This window comes from Ctenopharyngodon idella, chromosome 1, assembly GCF_019924925.1.
Source record: "Ctenopharyngodon idella isolate HZGC_01 chromosome 1, HZGC01, whole genome shotgun sequence".
Lineage (NCBI taxonomy): Eukaryota > Metazoa > Chordata > Actinopteri > Cypriniformes > Xenocyprididae > Ctenopharyngodon > Ctenopharyngodon idella.
This window is the reverse complement of record NC_067220.1, coordinates 26,926,097-26,947,792: the sequence shown is the minus strand read 5'-3', so window position 1 is coordinate 26,947,792 and position 21,696 is coordinate 26,926,097. Positions and strand designations below refer to the sequence as shown.

The 21,696-nt window shown below is 35.5% G+C and overlaps 1 protein-coding gene across 1 annotated transcript in view; it reads right to left on the bottom strand.

The window, feature by feature from the left end:
• The window catches only part of vps8 (VPS8 subunit of CORVET complex), a 130,126-nt gene that overhangs the window by 9,118 nt on the left and 99,312 nt on the right, over positions 1-21,696 (bottom strand). The window contains exons 41-44 of the mRNA XM_051890633.1: positions 16,709-16,878; positions 13,845-14,013; positions 11,072-11,125; positions 6,201-6,281 (exon numbers count right to left, since the gene is read on the bottom strand). Coding sequence (XP_051746593.1) covers positions 6,201-6,281; positions 11,072-11,125; positions 13,845-14,013; positions 16,709-16,878 — 474 coding nt within the window. The remainder of the gene's footprint in view (positions 1-6,200; positions 6,282-11,071; positions 11,126-13,844; positions 14,014-16,708; positions 16,879-21,696) is intronic.

The following is a 21,696-nucleotide window of genomic DNA, read 5'->3' as shown; positions in this document are numbered from 1 at the left end:
AAAGCTGTAAAGTGGTCTTATTCCAAAATCTATGATGTGTATTTAAACAAAAATAACAGGTAATACAGCAGAGGCAGGATAGATATAATAACATATATAACCTAATATTACCATTCAAGCTGGAATATTACTAACAATAAGATGAGTAGGACATTCATCAAATATGCATTTCCTGGCTGTGTGGAAGCACCTATGGCTCTGTGTAATGTTAGAATAGAATTTATTTTTTATTTTTTTCATACCAAGGCCTCCCTTAAATGTCTGTAAGGAACATTACAGCTTGGATTGTTATTTTAACCTTGCTATAGTATAAAAGCCTATTCATAACAAAAGCTAATATTCACTATGAATATGCACCACAACAAGACTTTAAATCTAAACAATATGTGTGTGTGTGTTGCTATATGCTGTTTTGCTTTACAACTGATGTTTGTTTTTGTCAGATATGTATTAAAGCAAGGGAGAATGGTCAAGTAAAAAAGCAAGACTATGACAAAAACAAAACAAAACCAAACCCCTTGACTATGTGCACTTCAGAAGAAAAATGTCTCCTTTAAGCATTAAAGTCCTTGAGTCCTTTCAAGCATTGAGTTATAATTTTATTTAGCACTATGCTTTGGGGACACTTCTAGGACCTATAAAAAGTTGTAACCCCCTTTTGCCTTGTGCATTAGGTCTGCCAAACTTAGTCTTGAGGACTAAAGTGTTTTGGTCTCACCACACCTCTTCTTCTAGATTGCTGAGTCTCTCATCCCTGTGGGAAAACTACAGCCATGTTGTGATGCCACCCTTCTGTACAAACCAGACTGATGCACTGTGAACATCATTAGCTGTTTCCATCCACCTATTTTTATACGCATTTTAGGATACTGCATAAAAAAAAAAAAACTGCTGGATGGAAACGGCAAGATGCGGATAAATTCTAAAAATGCGCATAAAAACACTGTTCTCATTTGAGTCTGATAAATTTTGCTTCAGACAAGAAGACTTGGTCATAAACTACGATGGAAACACATTTACTGAATAAATTCCTCGATGCACATCAAAAAAATCATGTGACTTTGTGCGACGGGACGACATAACTGCACAAACCAGGGGACCGAGCTTTTTGCATAGCATTTGAAATGTTGTTTTGGTTGTTCTGAAGTGCCTGAAGAGTCTGTTGTTAAAGTGGTTCAGTATAATTACTTTCCAGAAATGTCTTACACGACTACAATCCCAAATCTGCCTCCGAAAGCAGGATAACGCATTTATTGCATTTCGTGCACTCTAAGACGCAATTTATTATATACGAAAATTATTATATACAGTGGCTTCTCCTACTTTTGTTCTCTTCAACTCACTGGATGGAAACACTACTTTATTTGCAAATATTTTATGCGATATTCCAATTTTGCGCATACTGCAAGTTAAATTCACAACTTTGGATGGAAACAGCTATTGTTGTCTATTTTATATTGTCACCGACAGTTGCTATTTTTCTGATAGTTTCCCTCATATATCACGGTCTTCACAAAAATAAAGCAGTACAACTGTGTTAAATCGTGTTAAATATAAGAAATGTTACTTTTTAACGAGAGTGTGATGTCTAACACAGAGACAGCACATACAAAAACATACAGCTGACACACACAGAAACGGCATGGACTGATGTATCTGACAACTAATGGTCTCTCTGTCTATCTCTCTTTCAGGATGTCTCTACTTTGACTCTGAGGACAGATGTTAAGATTGAGAGTGCGTTAGGGTGATACTAGATTACCGCAGTGACTTCCTAGTTGTTCAGAGGATTATGGTCAAAGATTCCCCACAGTGCAACTGCAACATTACATGGCCAAACTAAATGGATTGGTTGGGGCTGATTGGTATATGATATGATATTTAACTACACAAAAGCATCAACAGCAACAGGAGTCTTCAGTAGGCCACAATGGTTCCTTTTATAGGTATAGTTAAAGATCTGACTGCTCTTACATGTGCAAAATGCAAACTGTCACTTATAAATAACACAAAATGTTGCAGTAACTGAAAAATTTCCATCATTAGCTGAATTTTTAAAACATTGATATAAGGGTTTGCAATATCTGTTTTGACAATAATATTTAAAAAAAATAATACTGATGGGAGTACTACACATAATAAACAAAACTAGTGCTGGTTGGACACTTTAGTTGACACTAACATAATTTAGGCAGAGGCAGTGTGTAGCTACTACACTTGATATTCAGTAATATTATAGTTTTGACTGCACTGACACTAATGGATGAGAACAAAACTTGAACTGAATTGAGCTGGATGATGAGAGCACCGTTTTCTGAAAAGTTGCTTTATAGCTGATTCGACTTTGTTTTATAATTAATGAATTTTGCATCATCAACACTGTTATTGAACTGAATTGAATTAAAATTGAACTGACCCAATTTGAATGATGACACTACTGTCTCATTTTATTACTAAACTCATTGTTGAACTCATTTTATTATTGAACTTTATACAGTTACTGAACTGAATCGAATTAACATTGAACTGAGTTGAGCTGAATAATGACATTGTCTTTTTCTTTTAGAGCCGATTTATAGCAGAATTGAATTCTGCTTGCATCAATGACCATTATTTTCCTGCTTATAGCTGGTTTGAAACAATCTGTATTGTATAAAGATCTATATAAATAAAGGTGACGTGACTTGCCACACAAAATCATGACGAAGAAGCTAACAGGCAAAAGCGTGATACTCAACCTGCACCCAAAGAAAGTCAGCTCACCAGTGTGGGAGTTTTTTGGATTGTGTAAAAATGTTTAGTTACAGTAAAAAATTGTCTTTTTGCCTCCCTACACTCACATTTAGAGTGAGATTCATGGGCAAAAAAAGAGAAAACACAAAATGAAGTTAAAGAATTTTTTAAGTTAAAATTTTTTTAGATATAGTGATATCACTGTCATTAAACATTTTGGCCACAATAATCATGTAGTGAAAATCCGCTATTTTGTAATCCAGAAAAATTATTTGAAAATAATTGGTAATTAATAATCAATAAAAATAATTTGGTCAATAACCGTACAATTGAGCACACTGCACGAGTGCAATGTCTGTCGCCTTTTTTAACATCATGTGAGCACAATGAAAATTCACAAAAGAATTTGCAATACATGAACTGTTTTAAATATGTTTTGAGTTTCTGGATCTTGGTTCAGTAACATTGCTGACAATAGAGGCCTCACTGAGCCATTGGATTTCACCAAAAATATCTTAATTCGTGTTCTGAAGATGAACAAAGGACTTACGGGTGTAGAACGACATGAGGGTGAGTAATAAATGACATAATTTTAATTTTTGGGTGAACTAACCCTTTAACGACTTGATCCATCAAAGTCAAATAAATGTTTATTTACAGAGTTACCTTATTACATGTTACTTATGTAACTGAAAAAAGTATTTATATAATTAAATGTTTCACAATCCTTGTCAGACCACCTCCAAATGCGTTTTCAGTGATCCGATCACAATAAAATCATAATGCATCTTGAGTACATTTATGGCTGGCTTTTAATGTGGTCAAGTCTGATCAAAGAAAACACATATTGATACCAGGCGTAAATAGGGACAATGTGGTCTCTCTTAATCAAGGGCACATTTAACTAAAATGCTATATGACACTAAGGCAACTTGGATTTAGCCAGCGGCACTTAGTCGACATAAACCTTCATTTGATTCTGTTGAGTGTATGTGGGTGTGTACATGTGGGTGAGATATATTTGAGTGCATCTGTGTATGTGATGGATAGAGAGCTATGAGTGGAAATAAAGGCATGAACAGGGTTCAATACTACAGCTCTCTAATCTGGAAAAAGTATACATAAATACAGAGCTAAGGGGGAGGAGAATAGCCTTCCAACCACCCATACACACACATACGTAAGTATACTGTATGTGCACAGCTGCCTTTAACACTGAGCAGATCAAATGAAACACATGAAGTCAGATTCAGATTTTCTGTCTGATAAGTGCTGACCCTTCAACAGTAAGATTCAATGACTCCAGTAAGTAAACAAAGGCAACGCATACATACACACACATTGTATTGCGTAACACTCTGCTGTTATGCAATAATCTTGTAAGACACTAACACATGTATTCTCAAATGAAGACCAAGACTACACTGAAAATCTGCAACATAGCTGTTCAAGAGTTTACATATCCCGTGAGAATCTGTAAGATGTTCAGCATTTTTATAAAATAAGATCATGAAAATTGGATCTTGCTTCATTTATTTATTTAGTTATTTATTTATTATGTATTTGTTTATGCAGTACTTGATTTAATTCAACAGGATAAATATATTAAATATACATAAAATGATGAAAATAATAGTCTTGGTTCTTAGTATCATGTACTGCCTCATTGAGTATCAATGACTGCTTGCAGCCTTTTGTAATAGAGTCCTTCAATTGTCCTCAAGCTGGATCTCAGCATCATTGAGCAACTGTGGGGAGTAACTTGAGCAGCATGCAAGAACTTAAAGTACCTGGGGACTTTTTTCAAGAACAGTGGGCAACTTCGATGCTCAGGACAAACCAGGGACTTATGCACTACTATCACAAAAGGTTGCAATCAGTCATTGATGCTCGAGGTGTTAACACTAGATAATAACCAAAGGTGTATGCATTCAAAAGGACATTGTGTATAAATAAAGTTATATTGCTTTGTGGGATGTACTACCATTTTAAAAGTTTGGTGACAGTAAGATGTTTTTTTGAAAGAATTTAATATTTTTGTTTTGCAAGGAAGCATTAAATAGATCAAAAGTGAAAGTAAAGGGCTAGTTCACCCAAAAATGAAAATTATGTCATTTATTACTCACCCTCACATCGTTCCACACCCGTAAGACCTTCGTTCATCTTCAGAACACAAATTAAGATATTTTTTATGAAATCAGATGGCTCAGTGAGGCCTGCATTGCCAGCAAGATAATTAACACTTTCAGATGTCCAAAAAGGTACTAAGAACATATTTAAAACAGTTCATGTGACTACAATGGTTCAACCTTAATATTATAAAGTGACGAGAATACTTTTTGTGCGCCAAAAAAAAAACAAAATATTGACTTTTCAACAATATCTAGTAATGGCCGATTTCAAAACACTGCTTCGAAGCTTTACAAATCTTTTGTTTCAAATCAGTGGTTCGGAGCACCAAAGTCAGGTGATTTCAGTAAACGAGGCTTTGTTATTTCATAAGTGTTTTGCAATTTCAACAGTTCACGTGACTTTGGCAGTTTGATACGTGCTTTAAAACACTGATTTGTAAAGCTTCGAAGCAGTGTGTTGAAAAGTCGTTGTTTTGTTTTTCTGCCGCACAAAAAGTTTTCTTGTTGCTTTATAATATTAAGGTTGAACCACTGTAGTCACATGAACTGTTTTAAATATGTTTTTAGTAGCTTTTTGGACATCTGAAAGTGTTAATTATCTTGCTGGCAATGGAGGCCTCACTGAGCCATCGGATTTCATAAAAAATATCTTAATTTGTGTTCTGAAGATGAACGAAGGTCTTACGGGTGTGGAACGACATGAGTGTGAGTAATTCATGACAGAATTTTCATTTCTGGGTGAACTAATCCTTTAAAGACTTTTATTATGTTACACAAAATAATTTTTTTTTAAATTCCTATTCATCAATGAATCCTAAAAAAAAAAAAAAAAAAAAAAAAAAAAAAAAAGTTTCAAAAATTTTAAGCAGCATAACTACTTTCAACATTGATAACACATAAAATGTAGCTTGAGCACTAAATCAGCATATCAGAAAGATTTCTGAAGGATCATGTGACACTGAAGTCTGGAGTAATGATGCTGACAATTACCATCATTAGAATAAAGTGCATTTTAAAATATATAAAAATAGAAAACAATTATTTTAAATTGGAAGAACATTTCACAAATATTACAGTTTTTACTGTATTTTTAATCAAACAAATGCAGCCTTGGTGAGTATAAGAGACTTCTTTTTAAGAAAATTAAAAAAAAAAAAATCTTACAGACTATAATGTAATATATGTCAAATAGCTTCATCAAGACTAAATTATATTTAATGACTACTAAAATGCTATAAAAAAGACAGATTCTGCAAGTGGTATGTAAACATTTGAGCATAACAGCATATAAAGAGCGAGGATGGAAAGAAAAGATGCATTTAAGGTGAGTCATACCCTAGATGGTCCTCTGTAGAGAGTGCGGAACTGATCCCAGGCCTGTGTCTGCTGGGCATCCAAAGTGACTTCAGTCAACATCTGCAGAGAGAAAAACACACCAGGCCAACAGATCAACACACTCACAGAACCATAACAGCCCTGACACAAGTCACATCCTCCAGCTGAACCACTTTAGAATGGTCACAGATAATCCTAAAAGCAATTAAGGATAACATTTTGCTTAAAATACATCAGCAACAAATATAAAAACATCAGAATGTCAATATGAAATATGAAGGGGCAAACCCTGCTGCCAGATATAGACTTGATAAATAGCAAACTGCACAACTTCTAAACAAACCCTTCAAGAATCAGAGGAGGAGTGCTAATCGCATCAAATGTGACATTTTCATACACAAGCCTAAGATGTGGGGAAGACAAGTGATTAAAGCCTGATGGATGTGGCATTTAAAAAAAATGACATCAAAAGATAGCAATATCAAGCAGGAAGAAAAAAAGTAGCGAAATACTTTGACGCCGAGTTTGCTTGCCAATTAATTGTTTATGTGGTCAAATACTGTAAGAATTTACATGGGAAATATACATTATTTAATCTACAATAATCCATATTTAATCATAATTGGTCCATATTTAGAGCAGCAATCTGTGGTTAAGATGCTAAAATGACAGGCAGGAACATCTTACATAGTGACACATTTAAAGACACATTCCAGTGTCCTTCACACTAATCAAAATCATTTCATCACTTGGTTTGGCTGAAATCAGCCTCCAGTGATCCAAAACCTCTCAGTCTCTGTCATCCTTCAATGACTTCTCTAGTCCCAAAGGCATGAAGGCAAGCACAAACCCTAAAGATATGCCAAACTCCACCCAGAACACAGTGTTTTCAACAGAATGTCCCAGAAAAAAAAAGAAAGAAAAAAAAATCAAGTATCCTCACTTTACCTCACTGGCCTCTATATATAATCAGAGTCTGTTTTGAGTGGCACAAAGGACAAATGCTACTGTCACTGCAGAAGAATAAATGCAATTATTGTGCCCACCCTTCAGCAGAAAGAAGGAGATGAACATTGTCACGCTGTTTCAGCTGTCTCCGTACGCGGGGCGCTGAGCTGGAGGACGTCGATTTTGCGTGACAGTGTTGTGGAAAGGTAGGATAATTTGGTGGAGCGTTCATTAAATCCGTTATTTACGCAAGACTTATTTAAATAAACCAATTACACAGTTTTTGATGGGCCAATGGCTTTCTTTGCTTAGAAGGGAAAGAAAAAAAAAAAAAAAAACGTAAAAAGGCCACTTTTCTGAGCCTTGAGACATCAGGAGGAGCCAAGACAAGACGTTGAAATCATTTAAAGAATGTCTAACCTACTTCTAAAGATCTGTTTTTTTCTTCTTCTTGTGACACTTAGGCTCAGCCACTTCTAGACCTGAAGTAGCAAAGGAAGAGACTTAAAACTTAAAACAAACAAACAAACAAAAAAAACAGTAAGAGTACCATAACAGAGTTGAGATCCTCAGCATCATGTTTCCATCAATGACATAAACACACCTACTCTTCAATTACAGGTACCTACAACATGCAACAAGAGTAAGAAAACACTGCATTTAAGGGTCAATGAAACTTTTAAAAAAAAGTTTTTTTTTTCTTGGCTATACTAAATTTCAATCGTAAATTTCAACTCTCGGAATGAATTTAACCTGCATTTATTAATAAGCATGGAATGTATTGGTCTTGGCAGACTTGATTTGCTACACTGCTGCTGGATGAGTGAGGATACATCTAAAAATGCACATGAAAACAGTGAATTGAATTCAGGCTGCTGCAAAGGAACCCCCAAGCAGATCTAGGCAGGCGGTACTGGGAAGGTGGAGGGCTAGCGAAATCCCATGGCGAACTGCAATGAACTTAATTGAAGTCAGGAATAAAGAGGTTACGTAGATAGAACAAACAGAATGACTGGACGACCAATCGGCTTTAAGTGAACCAATCAGCTGTTTAGAAGAGTTTCATGAGTTTCAACTATATATTTGATTGGGGTGATCAATTTTACTCATTAATTTAGCAACATAGGCTCATTGGAAAACCTCTACCTACATTTTTGAAAACTTCAAAAATACTATATATACAAACAATTCACTACAGTTTCCAGCTGAAAAGATCACTGGCAGTAAAACACAAACAACTTTTATTCCTTTTCATACAAAATTTTATTACAGGGCAGGTTATCAGTTAATAAAGACTTATTTTTGTGCAGTTCCTTGCACAATACTATAACACAACCTTAAAACACACTTGATACATTGCTTCAAAAGAAGACTTGTAGAAGCAAGCAATGGCATGGCTGCTTGTAGGTATGTTGTGTAGGTGTTGTGTTATTTTTTTAATGTGATAGTGCATTAACCTTTTAGCACCAATCACCGGACCTTTCTTTTCTGAACTGATGCAATACATACAACAACCAATGTAATAAAATGTTGCCAGCTGTTTCTGAGAAAATTGAATAAGCCTTTAGTGCCACTCACTATAAAATTTCACTTTGAAAATCTGTGAAATGTGCAAAAAGCAACATAATGCAGTTTTGCAGAAATGTTGCCACAAGGATGTTTTTCCAAAAACCTGGGTTGTAATTTAGTTTGATTTTAAGAAAAAATATGCAATAAAAAATGAAAACGAAATCATGCCGAGAACCTTCATAACAGTGAAAAAAAAAATGTACGAGATGGTGAAAATGCATGATATCATATGAAAAGGAACTTTTTTTCCTATTACAATAATGGTTAAGGTTTAGGGTTAGATTTAGGTTTCAGTTGTACATTTTTGTAGGACCCAACTCATATGATTTTGCCATCATGTACAAATTATTATGACTTTTCATGAGACCGGGTTGGAATTCAAAATCAGTATCAAGGAGTACAACAAACTGGAACAGAATACAGGAACTGAGACACGTTATTCAAAATTTGACTACTTTTTGGCTTCAGACAAAGTCTTACAAAAGTGCTGCTAATGACCTAACAAAAAAATGAAAAAAGGGCAGAGTCTGCCTTGGACAGACTGACAAACCAGACTGAAAGCATTGCTGTGGGCTGCTTTTTATAATGAAAGGCTTACTGTAGGTTCAATAATACAGATATAAAACAAAGAATATGTTGACTTCTAAAGGCACTGTTTTGTCTGTCACAAAATATCTTCGAATTATCTTTATTTGGGGACATTTCTCTGCAAATAAATTGATTAAAATAATTAATTCATCTGCATATCATGTAATTCATTTGATTACTTTTTTGTATCTAAATATATATTTTTATGTATGAAATTTATGAGGTATGAGTAAAGTCTAGCATTTAAATGTGTCGCTATGCATTTAAAAAGCAGTTTCTGCTGCAGTAGGACTGCATCCAAAGATGAAAAAAAAAAAAAAAAAAATGCAGTTACTGTGTGTAATACTGTCAGCCTTGTTATCATTAGCATGCAGGAGTTCTGAAGCATTACGTGTTAATTAAAGTGAAAGTCTCTACAGGTATAATTCTGTATGTTAGCAGGTTCCTGAAACCTTAGAAGTGAAAGAAAAGTGCTGAATTTCACCTGTTACAGATAACAGAGTGCTTAGTGATGCTAATGGCTGAGGGTTTATTAGAGGAGTGAGAGCACGAAGGGGTGCTGGAGAAGAGGAATAGGTCAAAAGGTTCATGTCACTTCCTGTCTTGTCTTTAAGGCTCACTGTCACATTGCATAAAACGCCAAGTCACTTGACCGACAAGCAATGAATGCTCAATGGAGATAGAGAGAGAGAGAGAGAGAGAGAGAGATGGAAATGTGGATGAGAGAGACAGAAATAAAGAAAGAGACAGACAGACAGTTGGGCAGGACTTCAGTTTTATCTCTCCATTCCCGCCAGTAAACAAATGCATGAAAGAAGGGAGCGAGTGTAATGCAACCATAAGCAAGCTAATTTGCTTTGAACCAGCAGGGAAAAAGCCATTTACGTTTCATGGATGAATGAACACACAAAAGGCAGAGTGGAAGAGAGCTATAATTCTCCATCTAGCTGAAGTAGAGCAAAGGTGAACCTCTAAAAGTGCTGAATTTTGTCAGTTATAGAAAAAAGAAAGCGCAACTCAACAGGAGTTTATTGTAAACGTGTAATACCTCTTAATAACGTGTAATAACTCTTTCCCCACCACTGACAGAATTTTCTGTCATTTATGACACAACGCTTCACTCCCATTGATGGAATTTTCAGACAATCCATGTTTTCACTGTTTTATAGTAAGGGGGCGCTATTATGCATCTTCTGAAATAGTACATAATCTCGGGATCCAGATACAAGCGAAGAAGCTGAAACCAGCTTACGCAATCATCAAACATTAAGCTAACGCAATCATCAAACATTAAACAGCATATAAATCAAAAATGCCAAGCGTTACCAAATGAAATGTTGAACCCACGAAGAGATAATGACTGTGTAAACTTTGGGGGTGTTGATGGACTCAATCTTCTCCATCTATGTTTTTATCATTGTTGTGAATCCGATCCAGGCGTAGTCTTTGACAAAAACACGATTTTCACAGCTTTTGCTTTTATGGTGTGTATTTTATAAAACTTACCCACATTCAAGTGTTGATAAAAAAAAAACAATGCATGAAGCTCGAAAAAAACCCCGTTTTTTTTAAATGCTGGTGGGAAAAGAGTTAAAAACTATATCTAAAATCTAAATTCAGTTAAACTGTAATTAAGTTTGTGGCTAAATGAGCTGACAATACAAATATAAAACATTTAAAACAGCACATTTCTTTCAACTCACATACGATTTAATCATCTTTAATCAAATCTAGTCTAATTGTAGAATGTAATTCCACTCATTTACCTTTCTCCCATGAGTCTCTGCCACATTCCCACGATGAGCAGACATCACTTTGGTCTGAAACACATGAGATAACAGTTGAAATATGATTGACAGAATATGACAAAAGTAGTGTAGAGATACAGACAGATACGTAGGCTCAAATACAGATTTGTTGTAATAACTACCCTCACTACCTTCATCTTGTCATAAAAAGGTGAAATAATCATTTCATGAGGGTCTGCAGGGGTCTTCTCTATGATATCATTTGTTGTTTTATGCTTTTTTTTTTTTTTCATGTGTCTGCATGTTGGTCGACTTTGATTTTCCAGACAAACATTTTTCAAATATTAACCAGCAGTAAAGCAGCTTTTCTAAAAATATATATATTATTCTAACACAGAGTTTACACCGGACACAACAATTGTTGCGTCGCAACAAGCGACCATTGCAAATGCATTTGCTCTTCATGTTAGTAGCACAAGTTCTTGAAGTACGTCAGAAATAGAACAGGGCATCAGTTGGAGCTGTCAGGAATTTGTCACGCTGGGCCGCATCCAGTGTAGACAGCATCACTGATTATAATGGATTCTATATGCTTTAGACGCGTCGCGCCACTCGCAAAATAAATCGCAAGAAATAAAACAGAAGATGATGCCATGATAAACTACTTAATAAAGTCTTCTTTTCAAGAATTTTATTCTGAAATTGTTTACATTCTTCTGATATTATTAATTAATTAATAATAGTAATTTTAACACAGAAATATGGTCATCATAGAAGAGGTGCATTCAGTCATTGCATGTCTGAATTGTTTTTTAATGTATTATTGAATCTATTATTATTAATAATAATAATAATAATAATAATAATAATAATAATATCACATCATTGACCAAGTAATCCTGCACTTTTAGCTTAAACTAACATTTATGTTTTCATTTAAGTTACAGAAGTATAACAGTCTTTTGATGAGGTGCAGTGAAGAATAAATCAACATGTGTCCAGGGTCCAGAGCTGGCTTGTTTTTGCAGTTGTGCTAATACTCTAATCACACCGGCTGGGAATGATGTTTTTTTTTACTTCCAAAAGAATCACCGTAGCAACACCTCTGTGATTAGGGATACTAGCATAGCTCTCTTTTGTGCCTGCAGCTGTCAGCCTCCTGTGGTTACGACTAATACAGGTGCATGCTGAGAAATCCATTTGCATACCATATACATACACCACAGCCACATAAGAGAGATCCAATTAGCGTGGATAATACATACACCCTGTATGCATATAAAAGTACTTAAAAATCATATCACCTTGGATGTGAACTCGCTGTAGTCCTAAAGAGTGTATGACAGACTGAATTGAAACATGATTGAACTGAATTAAAAGACCCTTCTTCAAACTTAAAGAAAGGTTGTTCTATGCTGATATTATTATGATGGGTTCATGATAGATTTAGAGATACTGTACACTGAAAGATAAAAAGAGACATGAACAAACAGTTCAAATGAACAAACAGATCAAATGGAGTGTTAAAGAAATAGTTCACTCAAAACATTCAGAGTAATTATTTACTCATCAATATGTTGTTTCAAGCCCATATTTCTTTCTCTGTACAACAGCTCATAGATCAAAAAACATTAAAAACCATCCAACATAAAGTTGTGCTTTAGGGAAGATTTTCACTAAATAACTTTACTGTCTCTTATGCACATAATGCTATCGTATGGCTTAAGATCGTATGGATTCAGACAAAATTTGTATGGACTACTTTCTTTCACCTTAATGGGTTTTTTTTTTTGTCCATTTTGTGGCTTGACTGATGTGGGCTGTATGAACTTGTATACAGTATGATGGTTCTTTAACCCCTTAACGGTCACTCCCATTTTTGGGGAACAGACCCCAACTTAAATTGTTTTAAATCTTGAATACTTTTGAACACAGACTTAAGTTTGGTCTCCTTATAAAGGGGACACTTGACAGATTATTTTAGAAGTGAAAGAAAAGATATGAAAGTGAAAAAGTAGGAAAATGTAAAATGTAAAAATATGATTTCTTATAATTTATATAAAATATATATTTTACAAAACTGCAAGAAAATCAAAGCCAAAATCTAAAATCTAATCAAGTTGTGTTTCAAATTTTAGGCTGATATCTCAAATATTGAGCTTTCAGTAAGATTTTGTTTGGGCGCAGTACCAGACTTTTCCACTTGATACCATCTAGGCTCCATTGGTGACCACATAAGGACTCTTCCATTTCCTTAAAGCCTATGGTTTGAGTGACCTGAACCATTTATTTCCATAATGTTCATACAATTTATGAAACTATTCAGAAGTAGTATGGGCAGAGTGGCAGTATTTGGTTTGAAATCAACCTTTAACAAACACAAATGACATGGAAAAAGAACAAGATTTTTCATTTTCATTGCTATTTCAAAATATATGTCTGAACATTCCTTGTGAGTTTGAAAATATTGTTGTTGCGAATTATTAAATTACTGTTCCTCTGTCATTTGTCTTGAAAATCACAAATATGACAACATATGGAAACTACAATTTGTAAGCTTTCAAATGATATATAGTTTGTCAATATTATTTTAGATTTAGACTAAGATGTTATTGTTTTAATATATAATAGCAAACATCCAGCTAGAGGGAAAGTGACAGTTAAGGGGTATTGAATTCTTATATTGTTTTCCATAGAAAAATGGCATTGGAAGGACATGAGGGTGAGTAAAATACAGCAGAATTTCATAATTGGGTGAAGACTGACTGTGAAACGAGACTGTCTGACTGACCTGTGCCAGAGAAGCAGAGCGTGTTCGGGAGTTCTCTGCGCTGGGTCTGTCCGCTGGCCGTGAGCCCTGGTTGGATGTGCATTTGTAGCAGCTCCATGAGTACTGCCTCTCGCTCAAAACACCTGCCTCTTTACGTTGAAGACACTGGCAGTGGTACAGGTGCCCACAGCTACACATGAAATAAGAGTTTAGAATGACAATATTCTTGGGCTGTTTGTGTAGTAAGTTTGTGCAGAGTGTTACAACAGCTTGCTTAGGCTAGAAATATGTGACATAAATAAGGCATGAGCACAAACACGACAAATATCTTTACTACACTTTTTAATCAAACTACTTTACTATAGCTACTTTACTATAGATTTTGAATCAATCTGCATTCAAATGCTCCGAACAAACATAATCCGATCCAATGCGATCCAGGACGCCATTAAAATAAATTATCCACCTGTTTCCAATGATGGTATCCTTCTGAAGTCTGTACAGAGACACAAACGAGCTGTGTACACTAGATGCATCAAAGTGAACATTCCTTCATTATTCTATTTGTCCTGTTGTCGACAGGCTCAAGTTTGTGGAGTATGTCAGAAACTAAATGCGTATCTGTATACTGTATCCAGTGTAGACAGCGTCAATGATTATAATGGCTTCTATTTGCTTTTGAGGCGATGCTCACATCCGGTGTAGGCAAATCTCAGCTGCTAAATGACTGAATACCAGTGGGCGGGGCCTATGCATCATAAAGTTGCAGCACCTTAAAAATGGTTGCCGTCCAACATAAAATAGAAAAAATAAAAAGACGCAGTATGTAGCTACTACTGCTACACAAAATCACAAAAGCAAAACACTCTACTTGATTCAAAAAAGAGAAAACAAAATAAAGATGAATTTGACTGACAGTATTTTTTTTTTTTTTTTCAGAATTTCTATAAATAATGTGATATTAAAAAATTCTTCGCAAATTCATGAAATGTCAAATTCTTTTGGCCATAAAAAATCTGTAGTGAAAATCAATATCGTAACAGCAGTAATTTATAATGTAATTAATAATTACAGCATATAAAATGCAATCAAAATGACTGATTTAACATTTGTTTTATTAATTTTTTTTTTTTCAAAATTACAAAAAAAAAAAAGTAGCTGCAAATGATACAGTGGAGAAAATACTTATTTGATCCCCTGCTGATTTTGTAAGTTTGACCACTTACAAAGAAACGAAGGGTCTATAATTTTTAGAGACAGAATATCAAGCAAAAAATCCAGAAGAAAAAAAAAAAAAACACACTGCATAAAGGTTATAAATTAATTGCATTTCAAATAAGTATTTGATCCCCAAGCAAAACTTGGTAGAGAAACTCTTGTTGGCAAGCACAGAGGTTGGTCTTGTTCTTGTAGTTTGTCACCAGGTGTCACACATCTCAGGAGGGATTTTGGTCCACTCCTCTTTACAGATCCTCTCTAAATCCTTAAGGTTTCTTGGCTGTCACTTGGCAACTCAAAGTTTCAGCTCACTCCACAGATTTTCTATAGGATTAAGGTCTGGAGACTGGCTAGGCCGCTCCATGACCTTAATGTGCTTCTTCTTGAGCCACTCCTTTGTTGCCTTGGCAGTATATTTTGGGTCATTGTCATGCTGATAGACCCATCCATGACCCATCTTCAGTGTTCTGGCTGAGGGAAGGAGGTTCTTATCCAGAATTTTATGGTACATGGCCCCGTCCATCAGCCCCTCAATGCGGTGAAGTCATCCTGTACCAATAGCAGAGAAACAGCCCCAAAGCATAATGTTTCCACCTCCATGCTTGACTGTAGGGATGGTGTTTTTGGGGTTATAGTCAGCATTTCTCTCCCTCCAAACACAGTCAAGTTGATGCCAAAGAGCTCAATTTTGGTGACCACAGCACTTTCTCCCAAGCCTTCTCTGAATCATTTAGACGGGCCTGCAAACGTGCCTTCTTGAGCGGGGGGACCTTGCGGGCACTAAAGGATTTCAATCCATCGTGGTATAGTGTGTTACCAGTGGTTTGCTTGGTGACTGTGGTCCCAACTGCCTTGAAATCATTAACAAGCTCCTCCTGTGAAGTTCTGGGCTGATCCCTCACCTTTCTCATAAACATCCCCACCCCATGAGGCGAGATCTTGCATGGAGCACCAGACAAGAGGGCGATTGATGGTTATTTTGCATTTCTTCCATTTCCGAATAATTGCAACAGTTGACTCCTCCTCAACAAGCTTCTTGCTGATGGTCTTGTAGCCCATTCCAGTCTTGTGAAGGTCTACAATCTTGTCCCTGACAACCTTTGACAGCTCTTTGGTCACATGGTGGTGGAGTGGTTGGAATGGATGATACAGATTCTGTGGACTAGTTTCTTTTATACACATAACAAGATGACATTAGGAGTATTTTCTTACCAATCTGTGGGAGCTAAAATTCTTGCTGGTTGGTAGGGGATCAAATACTTATTTGACTCACTGAAATGCAAGTCAATTTATAACCTTTATATCAGTGGTTCTCAAACCTGTCCTGGAGTACCACCAGCCCTGCACATTTTGTATGTCTCCCTATATCTGACACACCAATTTCAAGTCTTGCAGTCTCTACTAATGAGATCATAAGTTGAATCAGCTGTGATAGATGAGGGAGACATACAAAATGTGCAGGGCTGGTGGTACTCCAGGACAGGTTTGAGAACCACTGCTTTATATAATGTGCTTTTTCTGGATTTTTTTGTTGATATTCTGTCTCTATGCGTTAAAATATGTACCATAAAAATGATAGACCATTTCTTTGTAAGTGGGCAAACTTACAAAATCAGCAGGGGATTAAATAATTATTTTCCCCACTGTATGTGTGTGTGTGTGTGTACCTGAAGATAATGATCTCCTCCTCGCTCTCCTGACGTCTTTTGTACTGCTGTAAGCAGATGTTGCAGTGGTCCTGTCTTGGGTGAAGCCCTTTACTGACAGCCTTACGCAGATGTGAAAGAGACCAGTGAAGATCAGAGTTCAGCAGATTGGTGGTTGTCTCCAACAATGTCTGATGGAAAGAAAGGAAAAAATAAGTAAACCATTGAAAAGGTCTTCAAAAAAGTCATGGCGTAGAGGTCAGCACACATGCTTCAGACAAACTGAGCAGTCCATATTTGTTTATGAAATATTTTGGCATGTTGGTTATGCCAAATTATTCTGATATTGATCAAGTGTCTAATAAAAAAAGTTCAATTTGACACAATGTTCAAGTAATGTTCAAGTTATGTGTCAACTATCCTGTTTCAGTTTACTGAGTGGAGGGAACTAATTTCGTCTCATAACCATAGCCACTGGAAGAATTTACCCATAATATATGAAATTATTGCCATTGAAACCAAGGGGGTATGTGCAACGACTCAGAATATACAGGCAAGCAAATGCCTTTTCAACTCCCTTAAACGCTTCTTTTCTATCACAACCAAATATCATGAAATTTGTGAAATGGATTAACACTTGAGCTTGTGCTGACACTGAAATTGGTTCAGTTTATTTCCAAGAGTCGAAGAATTTCCTTTAATTTACAGTGTCTTCACCAGAGGCAATGTGTTTTAGCAAGGTCATATAAAAAACTAAGGAGTGGGAGAGAAGAAGAAAAAGAGAGGGAGAGAGAGAGGGAAAGAGAGAGAGAGAGAGGTTTGATGTATGTTATTTCATTTTGCTGTTAGCGCAGCATTTTGATGAGAGTATTACGCACACACACACCAACACAAACATACACAAGCCTGCAAATACAGTACACATATAAGGAAGCACATTTAACCCCCACAGACATTTCTGAGGATTGGATAGAACATACATTTCAAAACATTTCATCAGCTATGTGGGCAATTCACAAAGTGCGCATGTTGAAATGTATGCCAAGACAAGCTTTCCTAAGGGATTGTTCAAATGTGTGCATTTATGCGTGTGTAATTTAGGTCTCGATTTTGTGAGGGGAAAAGGGGAGAATTTGTGTGTGTGTGTGTGTGTGTGTGTGTGTGTGAGAAGGGGGAATCAGGTGTTATTCTCACCCCTGCCTCACTATTTCCTTTGAATGACAAGCTGCAAATTCCCATTGGTCATGGAAGGAAGAGTGCAAACACACGCTGACACACAGTTACTTTCACAGACAAACTAAAAAAAAAAAAGCACATAACCATATACCATATCTGATGAAAGTTTAAAAAGACAGAGAAAGTAAAAGAAAGAGAGAAAATGACAAAATCACATTTAACTTTTTCAGTAATGTAAATTACTAACGTAAATTAAGTTTTGCTGGTGTAATTTAAACTATTTGCTTAATATCAAATGACAGTTGTGCATTCCGTGCAAGCCATGTGACATTGACACAATCAAGGTTTGATTTCATAATTTTTTGTTTGACGGCCATCTTGTTTTGCTGCATGAAGATCGTGGCTGAAACGCAATAACATAAAACTGGTAAGTAATTTTACAAATAGGTTTGAGATTAGTGTAAATACAGTTGATATATATTTTTATATGATGTTAAAGTTTAAGTTAACTGACCAACACGTGTTTTGTCGAATATTTGTTTTATTTTTAAAGGCTGCTCAGTCTTATTTTTTACATTTGTAGTCTTTTAAATACAAGACTTTTTTTTTTTTTTTATGTAGTATATTGTTGTAACAAGAAAAAAAAAAAAAAAACATTTTGTTATATTGTTTATATTGCAGCATGTAAATATATCCACACACCTTTCAGTGGGTGAATTGCTTAAAGTCATTGAAATGTTAGAGTGATGAAGCATGGATGCATGGAAAAAATAAAGCGCGGGACGTGCTTAATACTTCTGAACACAGAAACTCGACTGTCAGCATGTGAGTAAAGGCCCGTTCACACCAAGAACGATAACTATAAAGATAACGATAAAGATATAGTTCTAAAAATCGTTCTAAATATACAAGAATAGCAGTGTCCAGCTATAACGATATAGAGAAACGATATCGTTGGGATCACTTTCAGAATGATTTTTTTCCAGCTGTTGAACGATAAAAAACTCAAAGCATAAGAGTCAGCGCATGCTTAAATCATAAAGAGATTTATTTTTACATTTGATGAGTTTAATTTCTGTACAATTTCTCACTACTGTTAGACCCATTTGTTTCTTTGTTCTATTTCCTATTTATTGGTTCTGTTGCCTGCTTGCATTGTTCTTTTTTATGACTGACTGTTTACTGTGCTTTTATTTTCCTTTATTCCAGTTCGTAATAGCTATCATTGTCTTTTTTTTTTTTTTAGGAAAGAGATTTTAATGAAAAAACATTCGCTTTGACACATTCAGTGCAGGCAGCCTGTTGCACTGCACTACCACGTCAACAGTCGTGCATCCTGTGTAGGCACCTTCCAGCGAATTGTGCAACATATTAAAACACTTAAAAGCCTGAGGTTGGGAATTTACTGCTGACAATAAATACCCAATGATTCATGGACACTATACCCACAGAAAACATCTCGAGAAATTGCACTCCAGAAGTCACTTTCAAAGGTTAGGTCTCCAAAGTAACAGCATGATTTAGCATTTATGTTGTCAAATACAGAATAGAAAGGAATAAAAGGGAATTCTTTTGGAGTCTGATGCAGATTTCTGGTCGCTATTAGCCTACAAGTGACCTCAGGTGAGAAGTGAGTACTGAAAGTTAACTAGCTAAGGTGAAAAAAGCAACTCTACACAATAATAAATAAAAATCAATCAAATAAATTAGTATTGCAAAAAGATGTCAGACAAGTTCAGTGGAACTTCAGACAACAAATTTTCTTCATTCTTGTTTATTTCGTCTCGACTTTCAGAAAACCACTAGCAAAGCCGATTTTCAATTAAGCCGAAACCAGGGAGGAATTTAATCCAGCTCCTACTTTATAATAACACTAAAAGACTAAAAAATAAATAAATGCTTCAAAAGGTTTTAAAAGGGTTTTGCGAGGGTTAGAAACAAGGGAAAGTATTTATAAGGAGTTGTTCATAAAGTAAAACTGTACAATCATGGTCAGAATTATTGGCACCCTTGGTAAATATGAAGAAGCCTATGAAAATAAATCTGCATTGTTAAACATTTTGACCTTTTATTACAAAAATTCACAAAAATCTAACCTTTCATTCAAGTAAAAACAATTAAAAATGGGGGGAAATCTCATTATGAAATGTTTTTCACTAACACACATTGGCCACAATTCATGGCACCCATTTATCCAATACTTTTTGAAAACTCCTTTTACCAAGATAAAAGGTCTGAGTCTTCTCCTATAATGCCTGATGAGCTTGAAGAACACCTGACAAGAGATCCGAGACCATTCTTCCATACAAAATCTCTTCAGTTCCTTAAATTCCCAAGTTCATGCTCTTCAGTTTTCTAAAGGATTCAGGTCAGGGGACTGGAATGGTCATGGCAGAACCTTCATTTTGTGCTCAGTGACCCATTTTTGTGTTGATTTTGATGTTTGTTTTGGACCATTGTCCTGATAGAAGATCCAACCATAACCCTTTATAAAATTTATAGCAGGGGCGGTCAGTGTAACGGTTATGCTGTCATGTTCTGTTTTAGTTTAGTTTTCTCTGCTTGCTCTGTTCCCGTTCGCCTGTTTATATTAGTTCCCTTGGTTACTCATACACACTATGGTTAATCACTGATTATTATTCTGTTCTGTTCACCTGTGTTCATCTAGTTCCCTTTATTGGTTCCTTGTATTTAAAGAGATAGTTCATCCAAAAATGAAAATTCTGTCATCATTTACTCACCCTCAAGTTGTTCCAAACATGTATAAATGTCTTTGTTCTCCTGTACACAATGGAAGATATTTGGAAGAATGTTTGTTACCAAGCAGATCTCATGCCCCATTGACTACTATAGTATTTTTTTCCTACTATGGTAGTCAATGGGGGTGAGATCTGCTTGGTTACAAACATTCTTCCAAATATCTTCCTTTGTGTATATTCATACTCCTGTGAAACAAGAAGTCATGGCTGTATAATTTCATGTTCCTAGTCACCCTGGTGTTCTAAAAATTGTAAATATGAAGGGGAATATACTTTATTTTTTACTCACAATAATTTCTAGGGGTACCAATAATTGTGGCCAAACGTGTATTAGATAAAAACATTTATCATAATTTACCACCCCACATTCATTAGTTACTTCACATTCATTAGTTTTACTTCAATGAAACATTAGATTTTTGTGTTTTTTTATGAAAGTTCAAAAAGATTAACAATGCAGATTTATTTTCACAGCCTTCTTTGATTATATTTACCAAGGGTGGCAATAATTCTGACCACGGCTGTGTGCGTGCCACTGATAACCATTATGGGACCTGAGAAGACCAGAGAGCCTCTTCAATTATGCACTTGTTAATTAATGAAGAAACAGCCAATAATGAGTTCTCATAATACTCCACCCTCAACTGACCCGATTAAAGCAGCTGTGAGGATAAGCTGGAATAAGTTAAGTTTGATAGTTCTTCTGAAGGACGTCGCTCTCTAAAACGTTGATTAGAGGGACTGTGTATGTATGTGTGTGTGAGATGCATCACTGTTGTTTTTATAAATATTGCTAAAACATGTCCTTGTCCCTACTCTCTTAGTAGTTGGATGTAGAGAAGCACAGATTAAGTACATACATTTATTGTTATTGTATCAGCTTTTTCTGCCTGTAATATATCAATAAATACCAACCCTTTACTGATATTTGCAAAATGCATACCATGCTGGACGTTTCTTGTATGCCTTAGACATCTTGGCCACTGTCATAACTTGCAATATTAACAGCATCTCTGACCATATATGATAGTATGGCCAGCTGCTTTTTTTCTTTTTTTTTTACTGACATAAGTG